This window comes from Sphaerodactylus townsendi, linkage group LG03 (assembly GCF_021028975.2).
Source record: "Sphaerodactylus townsendi isolate TG3544 linkage group LG03, MPM_Stown_v2.3, whole genome shotgun sequence".
NCBI lineage: Eukaryota > Metazoa > Chordata > Lepidosauria > Squamata > Sphaerodactylidae > Sphaerodactylus > Sphaerodactylus townsendi.
The window spans coordinates 120117767-120139232 of NC_059427.1; the positions used below are offsets into that span (position 1 = coordinate 120117767).

The 21466-nt window shown below is 44.2% G+C and overlaps 1 protein-coding gene across 1 annotated transcript; it reads left to right on the forward strand.

Moving 5' to 3' along the window:
- Positions 1-1548: 1548 nt before the first annotated feature.
- Positions 1549-17432, forward strand: TRIM47 (tripartite motif containing 47). The gene is made up of 6 exons (XM_048492105.1): positions 1549-2369; positions 8342-8437; positions 9189-9419; positions 10808-11003; positions 13395-13466; positions 16473-17432. Exons 1-6 carry the CDS (start codon positions 1686-1688, stop codon positions 17096-17098), a joined length of 1905 nt encoding a protein of 634 aa, XP_048348062.1. The 5' UTR covers positions 1549-1685; the 3' UTR covers positions 17099-17432.
- Positions 17433-21466: the final 4034 nt, after the last annotated feature.

Consider the following 21466-nt stretch of genomic DNA (forward strand, 5'->3'; position numbering starts at 1 on the left):
GGCGCGCAGGGCCAGGGGGGCGTGTCCCCAGGCCTCGGCGACGCGCCGGAGGCCCGGGAACATGCCGGGTCGGCCGGGCGCCGGCACTCCACGGCACTGGCTGCCCGGCTCTTTCCAGGACCGTCCGTGTGGACTGTCCCAGCGTTGTCAGGTTGGCATCGGAAACGCCGACCCGGCCGCGGCCATAGAGTTGGAAGAGACTCCAAGGGCCATCAAGTCCAACCCCCTGAAATGCCAGAACACACAATCAAAGCACTGACAGATGACTATCCAGCCTTTCTTTAAAAACCTCCAAAGAAGGAGACTCCGCCACACTCTGAGATAGTGCATTCCACTGTCAGGCTACCCTTACTATCAGGAAGTTTTTTCTGATGTTTAGATGGAATCTCTTTTTCTTCACCTTAAACCCATTACTCCTGGCTCTAGTCTCTGGAGCAGCAGAAAACAAGCTTGCTCCCTCACCAACATAAGGGTCAGCTCAAGCAATGACTGAGAGTGCTGGCAGATGTGCAAGAGAGTAAGTCCCACTAAACTCAGTAGTCTGAGCAAGTATTAGAACCATGCTGCAGGGGTCTGTTTCAATTTCCCATTCAAGCATGAGAATCACAGCAGATTGAGATTAAAGGAATTAAAGCAAAACGTTCTCTCCCAGCTGTCTTTAAAAGGAGTGCTCTGAAGAGGGCAGTGGTGGACGAGATCTGCCGACGTGATGAGTTTTAAAGATGCAATCCTAAATATACTGACCAGTCAAGGATAAAGTTCCTGGTTGAGAAATTTACAGCTAAATTAACTACAATTCATGCAACACTTGGATGACACAATGAATTGTATAGTGAAAGTGCAGGCAACAAACTGTATTAAAACGGTCTCAGTATTCCAAATTAACCAGATACACCTGGAGGGGATGCCAACAACCAGGACTTAACAAGAGCTCCGAAGCAGGGAAAATAATTGTTGCTTTCTTTTAAAAAATTAAAAGCAGAGCGTAAGTGGAAACTAATGCAAAGAGCTGCTGGGCATTCCAGCAAGCTTTCTATGCCAGAGATGCCTCTCAGCATACACACCCTTCCTCGACTGGGGAGGGACGGGTGTCATCTTACCTCCAAACTCTCAGCATCTCACTTAAAACCAGAGCTATAGCAGGAGACACTTGGCTCCTTTGGATGAAACCTGAACTGACTAACTTGGGTCTGGAATCTGGCTAAGCCCAGCTGTCCTAACAGTAAAGGTGGGCTCACTGGCACAGGGTGACAAAAAGTGGGCAGGGGCTAGCTCTTTAGCACCACCTGCCAAGAGTCGATTTTTGCCAGATTCTGCAGGGAGGAAAGGGCATCCTCGGACCCATTTGGGGGCCAACAGAACTGGCGCCACGCCTTTGCCACGTCCCTGGCGGAATTTCGAGGAGGGGGGGCAGAGGAGTGGACGTCCACGTGAAGGGGCTTGAATGAATGAATGCCTCCTCCCATCCCCGTCCAGCAGAAAGAGGGAGGGCGCCATTCCCTCCCCTCCCCCTGAAGGCCGGCCCTTGTAGCAGCGCCTCGCCCCGGGCTGGCCAGCCAGCAGCCGCCTCTTACTGCCCCGAGTTCCTGACGGGCGGAGTTGGCGTCCTTCCTGCCGGCCCTGCCCTGCCTTGACTCCGGGACGGGGACCAGCCCGGCCGGGCTCTCTGTGGCTCCTGGAGCAGCATGGATGCGGGCTGCCGCGCCACCAGCCCCGTCGCCAGCCTCCAAGAAGGGCCCTTCAGCTGCCCCATCTGCTTAGACGCCCTGAGGGACCCGGTCACCATCCCGTGCGGCCACAACTTCTGCCTGGGCTGCATCGGGGCGCACAGGCACCACCCGGCGCCAGGGGGCGTGCCAGGAGCCGGGGGCCAGAGTAGCGCCAGGTGCCCCCTGTGCCAGGAGCCCTTCCCGGCGGACCTCCAGCTCCGGAAGAACCACACCCTGGCCGAGTTGTTGCAGCTCCGGCAGCCCAAGAGCCCGCGCTTGGCCATGACCCCCGAGGAGGCGCCCGAGCCGTGCGCTCCGGAGATCTGCCGCCCGGCCGAGGACCCCGACGCCCGGCCAGAGGAGGTGCTCTGCGACTTCTGCACCGGAGGGGAGCGCGCCCAGGCGGCGCAGTCGTGCCTCGTGTGCCTGTCGTCCTTCTGCGGCCCCCACCTGCAGCCCCACCTCAAAAGCCCCGCTTTCCAAGGGCACCGGCTGGTGCCGCCCTTACGGCACATCGAGGAGAGCCTCTGCAAGCTGCACCTCAAGCCCTTGGAGAACTTTTGCCGGACGGACCAGAGCTGCATCTGCCGGCTGTGCGGGGCGCAGGAGCACCGGAGCCACGAGGTGGTGGCGGTCGAGGTGGAGCGGGAGCTCGTGGAGGTGGGTCGGCCGGCCGGCCGGCCACAAAGGCGCCCCTGTGTGCAGCCAGGGGCGGGAGGGCGGCGGCGGGCGCAGTCGCGGAATTTAACACAAGCTTCACTCACAAGCAACGATGTGGCGGGACCCATTGAATGCTCAGAGCATTGCTAGGGGTGCACTGGGGGGAAAGTGACGGAAACGGAGGGGAAAAACGGTTTGGATAGGAGAACTCGCGGCCGGAAAGGCGGCAAGCCAAGCAGGGGCCCCGTTTGCAGGTCTGTTCCTACTGGAGGCAGAGGGAACAGGTTGCAGCCGCCCGCAGTTTAGTTTTCCCAAATTAGAAATGGCGGGGCTACTACTTATTTAAAGTAATAAACATTGGGCACCCCTTTAAAAAGGAAAAATGAGGCAACAAGTTTTCCTAAAGACTGTATTTGCCTAGGCCAAAGTTTTTTTGCAATATGGTCTAAATGGCTAAGTTATTTTAATAGCATACAACATGCAAGAGGGAAAGGATGGTAGTTAAAAAAAAACAGAGCCAATAACTTCCCTACCCAGCAAGTCTTTTATTATGCTGGCGCAGTCAGCTGGCACAATTGATGCTGGATTAGGACTAGTGCTGCCCTATGGAGAAGTTGCTCCATCAAAACTGCAGGCCATCCACAGCTTCTTTTATCCTAGGCAAAAACTACTTGTTGAATTTTGGAAGGAATTTGTTATTGTTCAAAATGCCAGAACTGCTACCCATCTGGAATTATCAGGGTATTTCCTAGCCTCGGCAAACGTTTGGCTGTTGTAAAAGTACTGTAACTAACTTTTGTGGGGAGGTTTAGCTCATATTATATGCAGATTAATATTATAAATCACCTTGAGCTTTATGGAAAGGTTGGATTTTTAAAAAACTTTGGGGAAAAAACGTTTTCAGCTAAATCAGCCGGGGCCCCCCGCCCCCCGCCCTTGCTGGATTTACCCCATTTTCAGAGGAGTCATTGAATGGTGATAACTGATCATGTATATGTGAATCAACAACTTTTAACTGTTTGTGGGGAACAGGATTGTAGGAATCAGCATGGACTGTACAAAGTGATAACAGGAAGATCACATTGCAGGCTATGGTTGTATGTGTTCATCACTAATAACCATGTGACTATGTCCTGCTATGGAGTAGTCCTGGATATGTTATTAACTCTAGCCTCCTTAGTATGATTTTATTGCTTGCATGCTGTTTTCTGCTGCCTTTATAAGACTGACACTGTCATTATCATGATATCCGATCTCAAGTTGGCCTTTGCAATAAAGGTGTCAGATGAACATCATGAAAACCCTGCTGGATCAGACCAGTGGTTACAGCACCTTGTTTCACATAGCAGTCAACCACTTTCACTAGAGGTCAACACATGGATGGAGCACAGAGGTCAAGGCCTTCACCTGATGTTGCTTCCTAGCATCAGTATTCAGATGTGTGTTGCTTTTGAATGCAGACATTCCTTGATTCACGATGGCTAATAGCCATTGAAGAATGTCTACTTTATAAATCTAATTCCCTTTTAAATCCATTTAGGGTCATGGCCATCGTTACATCTACCACTGGTGAATTTTACAGTGTCAGTTACTAAATGAGTAAAGACGTGTGTTTCATTGTCCATCCTGGATCCCTATCCATCAACTTTATTGGGAACCCCTGAGTTCTAGCATTGTGGGAGAAGGAGGAAACGTCCTGTCTATCTGCTTTCTCCACTTCATGGTTTAGTGGTGATTCTTGCCCCGGGGCTTGCCTGTTAGCCTGAGTAAGGACTAAGTGACAGCCAAAAAGGGTGAGAGCTGCTGGAGTCAAGGAACTGGATGTCGGGAGGGATTTTACTAGTGGATGAATTTTAGACAATGTGAATCCAAAAGACATTGGCAGGGAGGTGGTGGAAGAGAGATAATTTTTTTTCAGTGAGGAACAATTCCTGTGTCAGGCACAACAAGCTACACTTGATGAAGTGCTGATAAATAACAGTTTATTGTATTTGAATTATTTTCATCTTAATACAGAGGGAAGGGGGAAAGCACCTGGATTTTTTTTTTTGGGGGGGGGTTGTATGTGTATGTTCTTCTGGTTCTGCTCTATATTTAGACAACTCCAAGAATTCTGTCCTACAAGGGGAGGGGAGGAATCAGGTTCCGAAATCCATCAACAAGATGTTAATACTTTCTACAAGCATTTAGCTAATCTTCATTTTGGCGGGTTCTGTCTGCCAGATTACACACATGCAAGCAATCTGGTGAACTGTGATTTGGAACAAGGCAAACACAACACTTGGGAAAGAGAGGGGGCGACTATCCTGCTTCTGGTGTTACTGGGCCAAACTAGTTTTCTGATCTGGCAGCTTTGACTTGCTATCCCCCCGCCCCTCACAGTTCTTTCCCACAGTGGCTGAAACTGGCTCCTTTATTTCCCTTGGCTCCTTTCCCAGGTTCCATTCCTTGGTCTGTTAGTCTTTTGTGTTCCACTGATGATGGCGGGGATTTTTTTTCCATCACTCCCCTTCCCAGATGGCAATGACTCATCTCCCAAATCTTCAGCTGGTTTTATTTGAGCTGTCAGTTTCAATGGAGTTCATCCTACAGTAGAGTTTGTTAGGAAGCCCCATCTCCCAAAGGTGCATTCACTATGTTATTGTGCAGATTGTTACATTTGGAAAGGCTTGAAGCTGTGATGTATAGTAATTTAAAAACCACTTAAGTGAAAAGTTTGTTTTAAATGGAGCATTTGAGCATGGGGAGAGGGAAGCTTTTACAATTGGGCTACAGACATACATCCTCAAAAGACCACTTGGGCACTGTCCATGGAGTTAGGGGCAAATGCCCTTTTCTAATCATAAATCATACTGAGATGCTCGTCCTGCAAGATACACCTACAGTCCACGTGCCTGTTGACGCTGATCCTTTAGGCAATTTTATATTAAATGTAAAAGTGAAGCACTTTAAACCATTAGAAAGTAGAGCACAAGCTGGTGTCAATATGTTGTTTAAACATGATGCTACCTAAAGATGGCGCTTACACAAAAGCTGCAAATTGCTGTGATATATTCAGAGCATTATAATTGGAAGACATACTTGAGGTTCTGTATCCCCAACTTGAAATGTCATCTTTATGAGGGGATGGAAGGTGTTATAGACATTAAGATGGCTACCTGGCTAAGAAAAAAACTATCCTGTCCCTTTAATAGAGGTTTAATATGAGTAAGTGGCACTGTGCTTATTTAGCATTTACAGTTCAAGTCATGTACTTGTCATGAAAGCGGAGTTAGGGTTTGGATGTTGGTGTCTATATCACCTTTTCTTTGATTCCATAGTCCGTACAAAGGTACAGAATTGTCTTTTTTAACTAAGCAGCACAGTCTCGAGGGAAGGGAGCTGGTTTAGATAGGAGCCAGGGGTCCCTTAACCCACTGCCAGTTTGAACTAAAATGGTGGCAATGGGTTGGTTATCAGAGATGTGCATGTTGCTCTCCCGTGGTGCAACTTACAGCCATGAAAGCCTTTGACAGCACAGTTGTGAATGTCCTGTGTTGTGCAGGGCGTTGGATTAGAACTAGATGACCTTCCAGTGTTACATTTCTATGAGGAAACAAAGCTTTTCATGACATGGGGTTAAGTATCATCACCTGACAATTGAAGCAGAACAAACTGATGTTAAAGTGACAGCTGGAGGAACCAGTTTAAAAGCTGACAATAGATAGACTAGCTAGACAGACTAGCCAGCATTGGTTGTCACAGTGGAAACAGGTTCCTTAAAACAGTGGAGTCAGTCTCTGTGGAGATGTGGGGGACGGAACCATAGGAGCCATACATAAAATATGTCCTAAATGTGATGAGTAGCACAGTTGTGACAAAGGAGGTATTGTGTGTTAAAAATGGTGGTACCCCCCCCCCCTTTTTGTCTTTTAAAAATACTTTTACAAGCACTGGATATTTCACGTATGGCCCCAATGCTTAAAAGTGGAGCTGTGCTTTGGTTCATTCCCTGGCATCTCCACTCAGAATACTTGGCAAGTTGGACCAATAGCCTGCCTTTTGTAAAAGGCAGCCCTGTATCCTAGGCTCTGAGTAATTCCCTCCTGCCAAGCAGCTATAAATTGTCCCCAATACTGTTGCGGTGCCAGAGCAGTCTGTAACTGAGGGTGGGGAGACTTCTATTCCGAGAATAAAATGTTATCGCTCCTGGTGGAAGGGAAGAGACAGAAGCCTTCCTGTGTGGTGAAAATAGATTGCTGTTGGCTCTGTAGTAGGGATTACCACATTTGCAAACCTTTAACAAATGTGCATTTTTGGAAAAATGGCAAGTCTGAAAGACTGTTCTGCTGTGTGTGTGAACAAACATGCCTATAAGCGCACACGTAAATCAGAGTGGCTTACACAGAGTGTGGCAGTCCCACAGAGAGATAATATCCCAGGGCCTTCTACAAAACAAACAGAACTGCTGTCTAATCAGTATCAAATTCACGGACAGTTTTTTTTAAAAAAAACTAACCAGCTGTTTTATCTTTGCTCTACAAAGCTAGGCAACAGACATGTTTATGTTTATGTAAATGTGGAAAAATTAGCACATACAAATAAGGAACAACTAATCCCTGCATTGGGAAAAGGAGCATTCTTGTTATCAGATTTTGTCATTCTGGTGAATCAATCAGGATTGCCTTACAGTTTAGCCTCTTTGCTTTCCCCACTCCTTTAAAAAGCTCAGTAGCTTGTTACAGCTTCCCCAGATAAGCACTCTTAATTTCCTTGCTTTTGGGTAGGGGTGGAGGTGTTGAAAAGATGGGGGCTGTTGCTGTTTCTCTGATAGAACAATGATTGTTTCTTTAGCACAATGCTTTCAGCCCAGTCTTTATCTCCTTCCAGCACATAGTTTACATAGTGTTTGGAACCCCCACATGGGCACCTAGCTCGACTATTTGTATCTTTCCAGATATGGCAAGTACTGATGCAGTTTAAATACTGGATATTTGGGAATGAGAGAACACAGGTTCCGTTGCAGGTTTTTAAGATGACCGTTACTTTTACAAAAGGAAACACAGGCATAATATGCTATGATAATGATCAAGTACAAGAAAACTGAATTCCGCAACTGAACTAAATCCATTCAAATCAGGAAAGGTTTTACTGTATTACAGATCCATTTTTGCTATTGATAATGCAGACTAATTCTATATTCTGATGCTCAGCTGTCCCATCTCTTGTTTCTGTTGGTGAGTTTAAAAATACCATACAAAATTTAAAAAAAAACTCAGCCAGGAAGAGCCAAAAATGGAAAAGTCCCAAGGCCACAACCTTAAAAGATATTGTGGATTGAACTGGGTTTAATGGTGCTGGATACAAAAAAGTTTTCAGGATACACCAAAGGCTACTTGACAATGTGTTTCTTTTAGTGGCAGGGAAAGATCTGATTGTATGCTCGAAGTGTGGCCATTTTTTGGCATCTTTTTATCCAACACCATTTAATCTAACCATTTTATATTAGAATCCTATGCAGTGTTATTCCAGTCAAATTAAGGAGTTTAGACTTGCATAACTCTGCATAGACTGCACTGATAGCAATGCAAGCATTTAAGCACGATCAGCACTTTATAGCAATTTGGGTGGTCCTGATAAAAAGGCATGGCCATTATTTGTAATTTTGTTTAAAAAATAAACATGAGTATTACCCATAGTCTTTGTGTACTACACAGCTTGTACATATCTCCTTTTGTGGAGAATATAGTGGGAGGGGGATTACTGGAGACCAAGATGAGATACGGTTCAAAGTGAAATCCTGTCTACTGCCTTGGAAATCTCAGTCCCACCATCCCCTGGATGTTTAGCATATTGAGAGAAAAATATTAATTCTAGTATTTGTATAAATTAACTGCATACATTTCTCTGCTTCCGTGAAGATTTAATTAGAAATGTGCTTCTTCTTGTACATTAAAGTAGAGGTTCTGATTCTTAGTTTCTTGAATTGGAAGGCCCAGCGACCAAAAATTCTGAGCAGCGTTGAGAATCAGATGGATGAACTTGGAGTTACCATTGCACAAACTAGAAGAACAGTGGATCTTATTAAAGTAAGTCAAGTTCAGTTTCTTTCAGAAGAGTGGCAGAAATGGAATATTGAGTGTTCCTCTGCTACACCTCATTCTTTGCCCTCTGCAGAATTTCTGCTGTATTTCCTAATGTGAGAGGATTAGAGTGGAGGCTGCCTTTTGAATTGACTATCAGAAGTAGTTAATCCCAAATATATAAAGTTACAGTAATAGTTCTGCCCTTGTTTTACCAAGTTTCCCCCATCCCTTCTTGCACAAAAAGACCTCCCTTCATGCATGCACCAAAGTAGAATATTTGTTCTCTGAAAGAAGTGTTTGCCCATTCCTGAAACATTGGTTGGGGCAAAAAGATTTCCTAATAAGAGCTATACCAGTCCATACCAGACATTATACTTTCTGGTTTATTATCATAACTAAAGTTAAAGTTCTTTTTTTTTAATTGGAAGGTCAATTTGGTCAAAAATTCTGAGGAAGGAGCTCTTCCTGTCCTTGTGCACTTCATGCTCCTCCTTTTCTTTTCAGTACTCATTAGTTTCATACTCAGGTTTAAACCACATTATCTCACTGAAGATATACAGATGTAATACTATCCATATTTAGTGCTCAAGGAGATGAATGTGAGCGTGGAGTGCTGGTAAAATGAGGAGGAGTGTTCAAGCTCATTAGTTTTGAGTAGCTATAAAAGGGAGGTATTTGGCTTGCTCATGTTTTTGGGAACCACAAGACTTGTTGAATGGAATAACCGGCATAATCTCATCTCTGTGTTATTTAGGGCACTGCTCAGAAAGAGAAAGAGAAAGTCAGCAAACAGTTTGCTGAGACTGCCAGAGTCCTTGCAGCCTTCCAGAAGGAAGTCTTTGGGTTCATTGAGGATGGTGAAAGAGCTATGCTGGGCGACGCAGAGGAGGAGCTGCAGCAAAAAGAGGAGAGGCGGGCCAAGCTGACTGAATACAAACGGAACTTGGAGTCAGTCCCCAGCACTGACACCATCTCTTTCCTGCAGGTGTGTCCCAAGTATTACTCTTTGTCCAGTTAATCTTTCAGTAGAGGGTCAGCCTCAGGGGCAGAGAAGGCATGCATCCACTGCTTGTTTCCTTCAGCTTTTCCACTCCTAGGGAATTCCCATAGTGCAAATCGTGAAAGTTTGTTCCAAAGTCCTAGAGGCATAGCAAGGGTAAGCGCTTTGCGCACTGGATGCTGCTTCCTCCGTCCTCCCGCCTTCATTCCGGAATTCGTCACCTCCGAACGCGCTCTTGCCACTGACCTTACAGGCAGCAAAGAGATATGCGCCCAGTGCATCGCCTCATTCGCCCCTTGGAGCTACGCCTCTGGTTCACACTCATTTTGGGATATGCAAGTGGAGAGCTTGATTTCATTTGGCTCCCCTATGACATGGTCAGGAGCTTTCTTGTCCTGCTGCAGCTGAGCTATGCCTCATGGTAAGGAGGGACGTTTGTACTGGGGGTGGGGGGTGAATGACCAAGTGCTCTTTCACACACTGTGCTATGGTAAACCTTACTGTGCCGCCCCCTGTACATTGCAGAAGAGTAGCAGTCAATCCTAGCTCTCTGTTGAGTGTACCTGTGTGACAGGTTTGCAAACACATGTCTGTTACATTTTAAGATATTTCCAGAAAACATTTCAGTAAACGTTTTAAAAATTATTTAGGAAATGGTCTCTACGCTCTGGTTATTGCGTTCTTGGGAGCATGGGCAGGAAGGAAATCACCTGGCCATAAGAATAATGGATTAACAGAGGAATAGTGTGGAACTAGAACCTATAGTGTAAGTGTGTGTGTTTGTGAATTCATATACTCTTAATAGCAAATATGTTACTGTTAGGTACCCAACCACTGTAGGGGAGGCTTCAACGGAGCTTTCTTTGCACTAAGCCCACAATTTGTAGGACTGCCACTCATTTTCCCTTTGGATTTTAGAATGGCACTGAGATATGATAGGAACATATCATTGGTTCAATTGATTTTCACTGCTGTAATAGTTCCTGTTGTAAGCTGCCCTGAGTCCTTCTGGGAAAGGGTGGCCTCTAAAACTAACCAATAATAAATAAATAAAACTACCACCAAGCTTAATCTGATCAGGAAAAAGAATAACTACTACAGAATGCAGCTAAATGTTTAATTTGTACAGGCTGGGTAAGGGGACAGTATAGGGATGACTTGGATTCTATTCCTAGAGCTGCATTTGGAGTGAAGTAGAGTGCCAGAGGCTAGAGCCAGCATAGCTGCTGTTTTTTCTTTCCCTCTCCTGCCTTCTGGTATGTCTGTTTCCATACTATGAGGTGTGGCCATAGGCTCTCTTGTGTTCTGGGAGAAGGTGGGTCTGTGAAACGAATTCAACAGGCATTCAATGGCTATGTCCTTTTTTGGTCCAGGAGTTCCAGGCACTGAAAATAGCAGCGGAGGAAAAAAACTTTCCCTGTACAAGCTTCCCCAAAGAGCTGAGCTTCATCAAGTCCAGCCATGCTGTGTCTGCCGTGAGGGAGCAGCTAGTGAACATTTGCAAGAACCAGTGGGATCAGCTCTCGGGGAAGGGAGACGATGTGCCAGTATTTTATGGATTTCCAGAAGGTTTGTAACAAAGAGAACACAACCCTTGAGCTCTAAGCAGTGCTTTATGCAGTCAATGTTGCTTCAGTTACAGAATCTTCTTCTCAGTCTGATAATTGCTGGGTAGTTTCTTTGGAAAATATCTGTAGAATTATCTCTACAATCATTACAGTTTAATAGCTAACCACGCCTATGGGCTGAAGCCCCAACTCTGCTGTGAAGCTTACTGAGTGACCTTGGGTCAGACTCTCAGCCTTTCCTACCTAGGGTTATCGGGAAGATAAAATGGAACAGTTAAATAACTATGACCAGTATCCCGTCCCCTTGGAGGAAAAGAAAGACATATAGATAAGTAAATATTAGATCCAGGAATCCTAGCAGTTTCTGTCCACGAGGATCCAGTGTCTCCAGAACTGCGGCTCTGGCAGCCTATGTGAGTGACCTGGCAGTATCAGCAATGAGTTCCTCTCTTTTCATTCACTCAGTTCCCTCTGGCCTTCTAGCACCAGTCCAGTGATCTCTCCCTCTCCCAGTCTGACATAATACCTCCTTGCACTGCACTTGATGAATTGACCTTAAGTGATTATAGCAGATGTCATACATTGTACTTACCGAGTTGTGCTTCTCCCATTGTCTAATTTATAAATTGCGGTGTTAGAATTCACAGGATGCTGTTGGCATGATCTGCGGTCACCTATTATATCTCCCTCTTAGAGTTATAAATGGACCACTTTCAGGTTGGGATTTGTAATTAAAAAATGAATAAGAAATGCCAGCTGCCTCCAAGGGAGGAGATGTGGCAAGTTGCAGCCCCCGTTCAGCATACTGCATGCAGTACAGCTGCTGTACACTTGCGTAATAACAAGCCTCGAACTTGGCTTCAGGTTTCTGGGCCCATGCCTCCCTCTTGAGGTTTTATGAGGTTTCCATAATGACTCAAATAAAACAGAAGGCAACAAACAGACCATCACCGGGTGTGGCCAGGAGTGGTTTGGGAACCACGTCCAAAGTGGATTTCCTTGCCTTTCCAAACAGAGAAGGATTTTGTTATTGATGGGACTGGAACTCTAGCAACTGAAGCACGGATGTTGCTGGCTGAGTTGCAGAGTCCTGCAGCTGGCTCCGTTCTATCCCTGAATTGCTTTGTTTGAGCAATTTTCTTTTTCCTTATACAGCTGTACAGAATAACATTTTTAAAAATTCAATTTGGCCACTATTATTACTTTTTTTTGTACTTTAGATCTTTCTCGTCAGATACAACACTCCAGAAAGCTTCACAGTTGGAGCGTTCACATAACTTTCAGTGTAATCCTGAGCTGTGATTAAAAGCAGCAGACTCTAATCTGGGAAAGTGGGTTTGTTTCTACACTCCTCCACATGAAGCCTTCTGGATGACCTTGGGCCTTCACATGAAGCCTTCTCGATGACCTTGGGACCTTGTGGAGGCAGGCAATAGCAAACCACCTCCAGTTTTCTCCCTTGAAAACCCTATGGAATGGCCATAAATCAGCTGTGACTTGACAGCACTTGCACACACACACAACACTGTTTAGGATTGCATTGTTTGGCTTGTTTGAAGGGGCCTAAGTAAGGACAACGTCTGAGTAAAGACAACTTCCAAAGGTACCACCAACTCCCTGATTCCCTTTACAACCATGTTTCATGGCCTGCTGGATGCTGTGGGAAAAGCTATGTGGCAAGTCAAGGATATTTGCCCTAGTATTTCCAGCTCATCTATTCCTTCTTTTCGTTGTCCAGACTGGAACCCTGACCACATTGGTGATACCCCTCTCCCCCTCCCAATTGCAAATGGGTAGCCATTCTAGTCTCCTGTAGCAAAATAAAACGCTAGTGATACTCTAAAGACTAACTTTTATTTCTTGGCACGTGAAAGCACATCTTGAAATAAATGCGATTAGTCTTTAAGGTGCTAGTAGACTTTTATTTTGATACTCCCATGTGTATTGGGAAAAGACTGAGGGAGGTAGAGCAGAGTTGGGAGAGGAGCTTGGTGAACAGAATGAACAGACCTAGAGAAGGAGTTCCCCATCCTAACAACCTTGTTTAATAAAGGTCCCTTTATTTGTTCCTGTCTCTGTGGCAGTAACAAAGGACAACACAATTCTGACTAGAACTTGTTTCTAGCTGGCACTGGTAGCACCACCGTATATTGAATCACATTTGGATTTTTCCAGTTTTTAATTTTATAAAATTTTAATCGCTAAACACTGTGGCCCAGCTGCTTATAGCAGAGTTTGAGGTGGAAAAGAGATCACTTTCATGTGGCAGTACGGAACAGCGTGCTTGCCTCTGAGATAAGGGTTCTTTGCAAATGAAAAAACTTCCTTCCTGTAACTTTTGTTTTGCTCTCAAGACTGCTGATGGAAACTTGCTGTAAATTTCTCTCCACAGTGACCGCTGAATCCCAGATTTCAGAAAAAAGCAGTCCTGCTTGTTTGGAATCACGAGACTATTTCCTCAAATGTAAGGCCATGGTTTCTCATTTATTATATTTGCAATTTCCTCCCTGTAGAAAGACAAATTCCCATTTAGCTTATTGCACAGATATAAGGATGCTTAACGCTTGAAACAAATGTGAATATATGAATCCGTCCTGTACAGAGCCAAATGTGAATGTCCAGCATCTTTAGCTCAGACCTAAGTCCCATTAATTCAAACGGGATAATTAAGACATCTTCTGACCAGGATAGCCCCCAGGCGAGCCTGATCTCATCAGACCTCAGAAGCTAAGCAGTGACGACCCTGGCAAGTATTTGCATGGGAGATTTCCAAGGAATATCAGAGTTGTGGCGCAGGGGCAGGCAACGACAATCCACCTCTGAATGTCTTTTGTCATGAAAACTCTGCTAGGAATCACCGTAAGTCAGCTGCGACCTGACAGCAAAAAAAGAAAAGAAAAAAAATCAACACTTCCACATTGAAATCAACAGAATTTAAAAATAATTTTGGCTCAATGTATTGTCGGTTAGGCTTTTCACAGTGCCGGAATTCTAGAGTGTTGTATTTAGGTTAGGGTCGGGTATTTCAGTGGCATTTTCTCCTGATAAGCGTTTCAGAGCCTGTTGTGGCTGGCATCTTCAGAGGAAGATGCCAGTCACAGATGCAGGCAAAACGTCAGGAGAAAATGCTACTGGAACACACCCATACAGCCCAGAAACCCCACAACTCTCCAATTTTGGCTCAGTAATTCTGAATATAGAGAGAACTCCTTGCATCCCATGGCAGAAAACTTAAGGAACTGCCTGACTCAGATGACTGGCCAATTCAGCCCTGCAGCTTCTATTCAGAATATGTGCAGGATTTATAGAACACTTTTCTATGAAGCAAAGCAGTGTGAAAAATATAAAACTAGGGTCCTTTTTCGTTTGCACGGGTTGCTTAGAAGTTCTAGGGACGGCAAAAACGCCGCCCCTTTAGGGAGTTTCATTCGACATGGGGGGCACAGCTGTTTCATTGAGCCGCTGGCCGCCTCTCGGGCCCCCCCCAGCAGCAGCACGAAGCTGTCATTTTCCCATTGTCATTTTTGAAAAACGGCGGCTTCCAGCCACTGCCATGCGAATGGCAGCGGCTGGAAGGCGCCATCCCTCCCTTTCCTCGACATCGACTTTACCTTCCTGTGATCGTTCCGGGCGAAGTCGCTGAGGCCTGGGGACACGCTTTCAAGCCCTGCTTAATTCGAGCCGTCGCTAAGGGCAGGGGGCGGTACTCCTGGTTTCCGGGGCGTAACGCGCCGGAAGGTCGCAGGGAAGGTAAGTCAATCAGGCAACGGCGCAGCACGGCGCCGTCTTCCCTGTCATTACCGGGACAGTTCGTGTGAACGGTCCCGGGGGGGGGGGTTGGGTCAGCGTCATGTACGCCGACCCAACCCCCAGCGTGGCCGTGCGGAAGCGGCCTAGCTGTCTTGGTGACTGAATGGAGGGGAGTAGCTCATACATACAATGCATGTGCACTGTCTGCTGCTGTTCCTATATCAAAGGAGCATATTAAAGGAGTGTACCTACTCCAATGGTGGCGAACCTTTGGCGCTCCAGATGTTATGGACTACAGTTCCCATCAGTCCCTGCCAGCATAGCCAATTGGCCATGCTGGCAGGGGCTGATGGTAATTGTAGTCCATAACATCTGGAGTGCCAAAGGTTCGCCACCACGGACCTATTCTCTATCACTGGGAAAAGGACAGAAAGCAGCAGCAGAAAGAGAGTGAACTGCATATTTAACTGAACTGGCATAAAGATCATAAGTCACTTTTTATTCATACCGCAACTTGTTGTTTTTTTTTAAAAAAACCTCTAGGATTCTTGACATGCTCCATCTTCCACTAATATGCAGTCCAGCAAGGAGCATAGCAGAGTGTTGCAAGCTGAAGAATACTTTTAGAGTTTTCTGAAGGAGAATTTTGTGTGTTTCTTTGAAAGCTGAACTTTCATTGTTGAAACGTACATTATGTCAAGCACTTGTCATTCCAGGGATAAACCTGCAGCCATCATAATGTTGCCAACAGGCCTGAAGAATCAATATCCGGTTGCTTTATCAAAGGCTTGATGTGTGGAAATAGATAGCTGAAGCTTTTCATGACATGGATTTAAACATCCTATTGAACCTCTGTTTAGTGACAATTGCAAAATGGAAAAGGTGCACAAAATGTCTTGATCGAAGTTTAATAGAACGACCCTGATGTTTTCGCCTCAAAATGTTGAGAGTAAATTTTGATCTCGTGAGGAAGCTCTTTGACACAAAATGCATCAAGATGATTCCGTCAATGCGTTCCAGATTGCTTGTGCACCTTTTGCATTTTGCACTTGGTTTTTTCCTGCTGGTTTGAGCCCATTTTCACAGTTTTGCCTCTATTTAAAGGACAGAATTTATTTTTTCTCCTGTTGGCAACCCTAAACATCACAGCAGTTTTTGCTAAATTCTTAAGAGGACAGAAGGGTTTTGGGGAGAGATTAATAGCAGTACTGCTTCATTCAGTTCCTGGTCTCTGTAGACTTGTTGCCCTGTGTCTAAACAATTACTATGTCTCCTTCCCTCATGTTGAAAGTTTGAACCTTCTTTCCATTTTATGTGCTAACAAAAAAAGTGAGGATGAAGACAAAGTCCCCCTACCTCAACTTAAGCCATTTGTAATTAAATTGTCACATTGAAACCAACAAAACAAGTTAGTCAAGATATAACCAAATCTTGCTACTTTCAGGGGAATTCAACCATATCTAGTAGCTCAGGGCCAAAGCGTGCAAATAAAGCTGATCCACACAAAAATTATGCAGTTAACTGGAGCTATGCTATTAGAAAATTTTGGGCTGTAGGAATTAAAGTGTTTACTTAATTGGGCACGATCAGGAGACTAGTGTAGTCCTGAAGAATATCACCATCAGTTAGTGCGATCTCAGTGTCCCAAGAGAAAGGAATAATACATACGACTATCTTTGTTTAACCCTCTTCCATGTCTTTTACTTCATCTTCTTCACAGTTGCATTCATCATTGATCTGGACAGTGATACAGCTGATAAATTCCTTCAGCTTTTTGGAACAAAGGGTGCCAAACGTGTGCTGAATCCTATCGCCTACCCTGAGAGTTCAACAAGGTTCATCAACTGCGAGCAGGTGCTGGGTGAGAACATAATGAACCGTGGCAACTATTACTGGGAAGTGGAGATCATTGATGGCTGGGTGAGCATTGGTGTCATCACAGAAGATTTCAACCCCCGGGAGTCCTATGACAGGGGCCGTTTGGGTAGGAATGAGAAATCCTGCTGTCTACAGTGGAATGGACAGAACTACGTCGCCTGGTTTGGTGGCTTTGACTGTACCATACAACAGCCATTTTTTCATACCATTGGGGTGTACTTGGAGTATTCAGAGAAAGCACTGACTTTCTATGGAGTCAAAGATTCCAAGACAACCTGCCTACAACAGTTCAAAGTTGCCCGTTTTAAAAAAGGCCACTTCGATCCCTTCCAGAATAAGATCAACCACCAGTTTCCATCACTGTTTATGCACAACCTCAAACCAGCTTTTTTCCTTGAAAGTGTAGATGCCCACATGCAGCTTGGGCCTTTAAAAAAAGACTGTGTTTCAGTGTTGAAGCGACGGTAACTTGCTCATAACCAGGTAAAGGTTTCATCAGAGAAGGTTAAAATGAAATCTGTCTCCTTCACAAGTTAAGATTGTTAACTTGTCACTCTTACAGCCTTGCTACCTTTGAGTAACTTGATGAGTATTTTTTTTTGATGGGCATTTTCTGGCTATCTTTGGGTCTCTGATCATGAATTCATATTGTTTAGGCTTTTTCAGTAATGGATGCCACTCAGACATCCCATTAGTGCAGAAAATGTAACTTTGTCATGGCTTGTCGAAGGCTTTCACGGGCTCGATTCATAGGAAGTTGTGGTGGAGCTGCCAGGCTGTCGTGGCTGTGTGTTTGCATAGATCTTGTTCCTTTGACATGCTTTGCCAGATCTAAAGCTGGCATCTTCAGAGGTGTGTCACAGAGAAAAGTCTGACACCTCTGAAGAGGCCAGCCACAGATGCAGGTGAAACGTTAGGAACAAGATCTACCAGACCATGGCCACACAGCCCGGAAAAACCACCACAACCATTTGTCATGGCTGTTGTTCTGTGTCCAACAGAATTTGTTTAAATGTAAGCATGGTGAGGCCACATGTCTTCAACTCAAGGTTTTTCCATAAAGATGGCACAGAGTGCCACAAGCAATGGCAGACTGCAGCCGGATGCTTGTATTCATGATCTTTCCATGGCTAAAATGTGATATCCCATCCAGGCATAATAGATAGTGAGTTGATTTTGGCTGGAAGGTAACATTTCTGATCACCACTTGCATAAGTGCTGTCATCATAATGTAGCTTTCAGCATTTGTTTCAAAAATTTACAAAATGGCAGAGGCAGCAGTTGGGTCAGTGGTCAGTAACCACAGCACCTATTCTGTAAGTTCCCAGGATACTTACACAATCACCACGCACCATGGAATCAGAATGACAAGGATTACTGTGTAAAGGTTGGAGGAAAGAACCAGGCTGGCTTTCTTACGTGACCATCCCCACTGTAAAGATGTGGTCTGAGTACTGAAGACACAGTACTGACGTTAAAAGAAGTTATGCTGGGCACCCCAAGGCTGAAGCACATTGTAATTCTATAATGGTATACTTTTGGTGATAGTTAAAAAAGAACTACAAGATAAACCTGCTGGTTTGGAAATTCTCATATATTAGCTATAGCAAGTGAGGAGAAAGGCAGGAGAATGGACTTCTACAACATCTGGTTATGAGTTGCCATTCTAGCAGAAAGTCTTGCTGCCAACTGAACTTCAGTCCATGGGTTGGGACACTCAGATGGGTCATAGAGCCCCACCTGTTGGGCTACAATCCCCTGTTGAACCACCTTATTTTGCTTTTTGGAAGGACCTGCTGCTAGTGCCCATACTTAGAGCAAGGATATTACACTTCCTGCCTCTCTTTGCACACTCCCTGAAAGAAGAAATAGCATGATGCTCAGGTGAATTCTCTCAGAGGTTGAGAGGATTCCTAGGTAGTAGCTCTTTTTCATGTGACGTCTTGTTGCATGTTGCCATTTGGCAGGTCTTATACTGCCACATATAGGCTCGAAGTTGGTCCCAGGTATGGTAAATTTGAATACCAGGAACTGGGGTAGGGAAGTAAACTGGACCAAGGCAAAAAACACAAGTCTGAGGTAGGACTGACAGACCCCACCCCCCACAAAGAGGTTGAACAAGACAATCTATGGCATTTTCTCTGCCTCTGTGGCATATTATGAATATCAGTTAATGATGGTTCTTAATTAAAATTATGACAGCATTTCTGTTCTGGAAGTACTCAAAGAGAAAATAAAATTTTGCTACTTTTGAGGCAGCATTTATTTTTACTATTTGAATTTTTCCCATAATTCCTTGAAGATAGTAACTGGGATGCAAATATTAATGTGCCTCCATGAGCTTGGTGTTAAAGATTTCTATAAGTATGATGCACATCTACTACAGAATAAATTCTATTATGTATTGTATGTTGTAAAAATATTTATGACTGAGATTCATCATGACTACCACAAATTCAGCTCATCCTATTCTGCTGGGCATGAAGGTGCAAGGCCCACATGACAAGAAATAGTGATGTCATTCTGGTTATTTTCTTCTGCCGGTGGAAATAGCAACAGTGCCAAAGTCTCACATGACCAAAAAAAAAAAGGATCATTGTTAGTCAACGTGGTTATAGAACGGTTTGGCCTACTTTTCTTTCAAATTCTAAAATATGTTCATTCAGACTGTGGACGATTATCTGTCAGTCCATGTAAAAAAGGACAGAATTTGGGTTATCCAGTATCACTGAGGAGTAGAAGTTACTGCTGGCTATGTCTACTGACTGAACCTTATATCTTCTTTTACTGCTGTTGGTACTACTTATTGTACTGTAGTAATACTGCAAGTTCTGTAGGCTGGATCCATATGTACCAGGGGACTTCCATTTGTGCAATGGAAAGTGTACCATGAAATGGAGATAGGAGAAATTTTTGGCCTATTCTTCCTCCTCAATGCAGCCCTCTTCAGAAGGTCTACCAACCCTTGAGAACAACTTTTTATGGGCTAGAGCAAGAAGATGAATGTACCAGACCTTTTCATGTCTTTCTGGATCCAAGCCACTGTTCCTAAGTCTTTGGGGTAACTGGAATTATCAGAAGTTTCACACCAAACTAAACCTGACTACATTAATTGTGCCTTCATAAGGAAAAAAACCTAGTATGTTTGTTTCCTCAGATAATACTGTGCTATTGTTAATTTACTTACACCAGATTTTTCTTCTCTTTTTGGATGGTGACTACCTGTCTGCTTTGTTTTTTCCCTACAAAACACAATTACTGTGTAGTGTTCTAAAGTGTGTGAGGAAAAGAGGAAACATTACAGTAACTCTGTCATTAAACAGTATTCAAAACCAATTGTAATTTCTCTTTCTTTGCAAGCCAGGACTAAATTAATCTGCTTTGTACAATGCTCACCACTTACACCAGTCCCTTATAGGCAGACAGTAGTTGGCAACAATGTGCCACAGACAGCAACTATTAAGATTACTACTTAACCCATCTTCCCATATATTGGATAAAAAACCCGTACACACTGTTGTGCCAAATAAAGGTCTTGAATTCCTTTGTTTCATGGAGTACTGCTATCTCCTTGATTACATCAGTGTAGGTCCGTGTCTCAAACACTGCTGTCCTGAGTGGAGGTCAATGGGCTTAGAAGGACATAATATTAAGAACTGTGCTGAAATTGTTCTGAAATGCTTTAAAGTTACTGAAGTACATAATGATGGCACCCACATGAGAAGAGGCTCATGACAACACAACTCGTTTTACAGCTAACCTAGCATAACACACAAACATTATCAACTTCTGCTGTCCTCATTATTGTTCCAATGTTTTTCCACAGTAAGGTAACAGAATGGATACAATCAATAAAACAGTCAGTGAAAAGGTCCTATTCCTCATTTGTACTGACCTATCTACTTACAGTACTGATGTACTATCAAAGCACATATTTATATGCCAATAAAGGCTTGGTGCTATGCTATCAAAGCATATCACTGTAATATGACAGATTGGAAGCATATCTCTGTAATATTACAGATTAAGATAGTGTACTAGCTTAACTTTTGATGTGCCCCAAGCTAAAGATTTAATTTGCCAGCACAGCAAATTTGAGAATCACATCAAAAAGCAAGGAACTCAATTCCGCTATAACAATGGCTCTCACAGAAATATGGCATGGTCATGTTGGACAAACTATTTTGCCAAATAAGATAGAAAATATTATGCATGGACCAGTATTCAAAGGTACCAGACCTGTTTGGTCTGTAATGAATTATGAGGAGTTACGGAGATTCTGGAGGACTCCCTAAGGGGAGTGAACTTGCAGAAAGCATGACATGGTTTGAGTAGTGACCATCTTTTGGAGAGGGGTGTGGGATTTGGGTATGAGCCCTAATGCATAAGTAGTTGGGGCTCTGAAGGACAACAGTTGGCTGGGCTGAGACCATGACTACTTGGTGTTGGAGGTGAAACAGATGGACAAGAAATAAGACAGTAGAAATAGGAGTCTTTTCGTCGATATTATCTAACTGGGCTTCTTTGTCTTCTGCTTAGGTAAGAACATAAGCCCTCACACAAAAATAAATGATGTATACAAATAATAGTTTGAGACAATGGGCAAGTTGCCAAGGTGTATCTGTTAGTCCCATTAATTTCTGACCAAGTGGCTAAAATTAATTCTGCTCCATTTGGTTGTAGCTTTGCTCTTCCCTCAAACAAAACCTGCCAATGCTACCAAAACTTCAGTACTTCCCCAAACCAAATGTACACATAGTTCTTGCATACAGCATCTTAACTTGGATTAGAGCCCTGGAAAAATTAGTGTTTTATCCACATTTGAAGTAGCCAGGA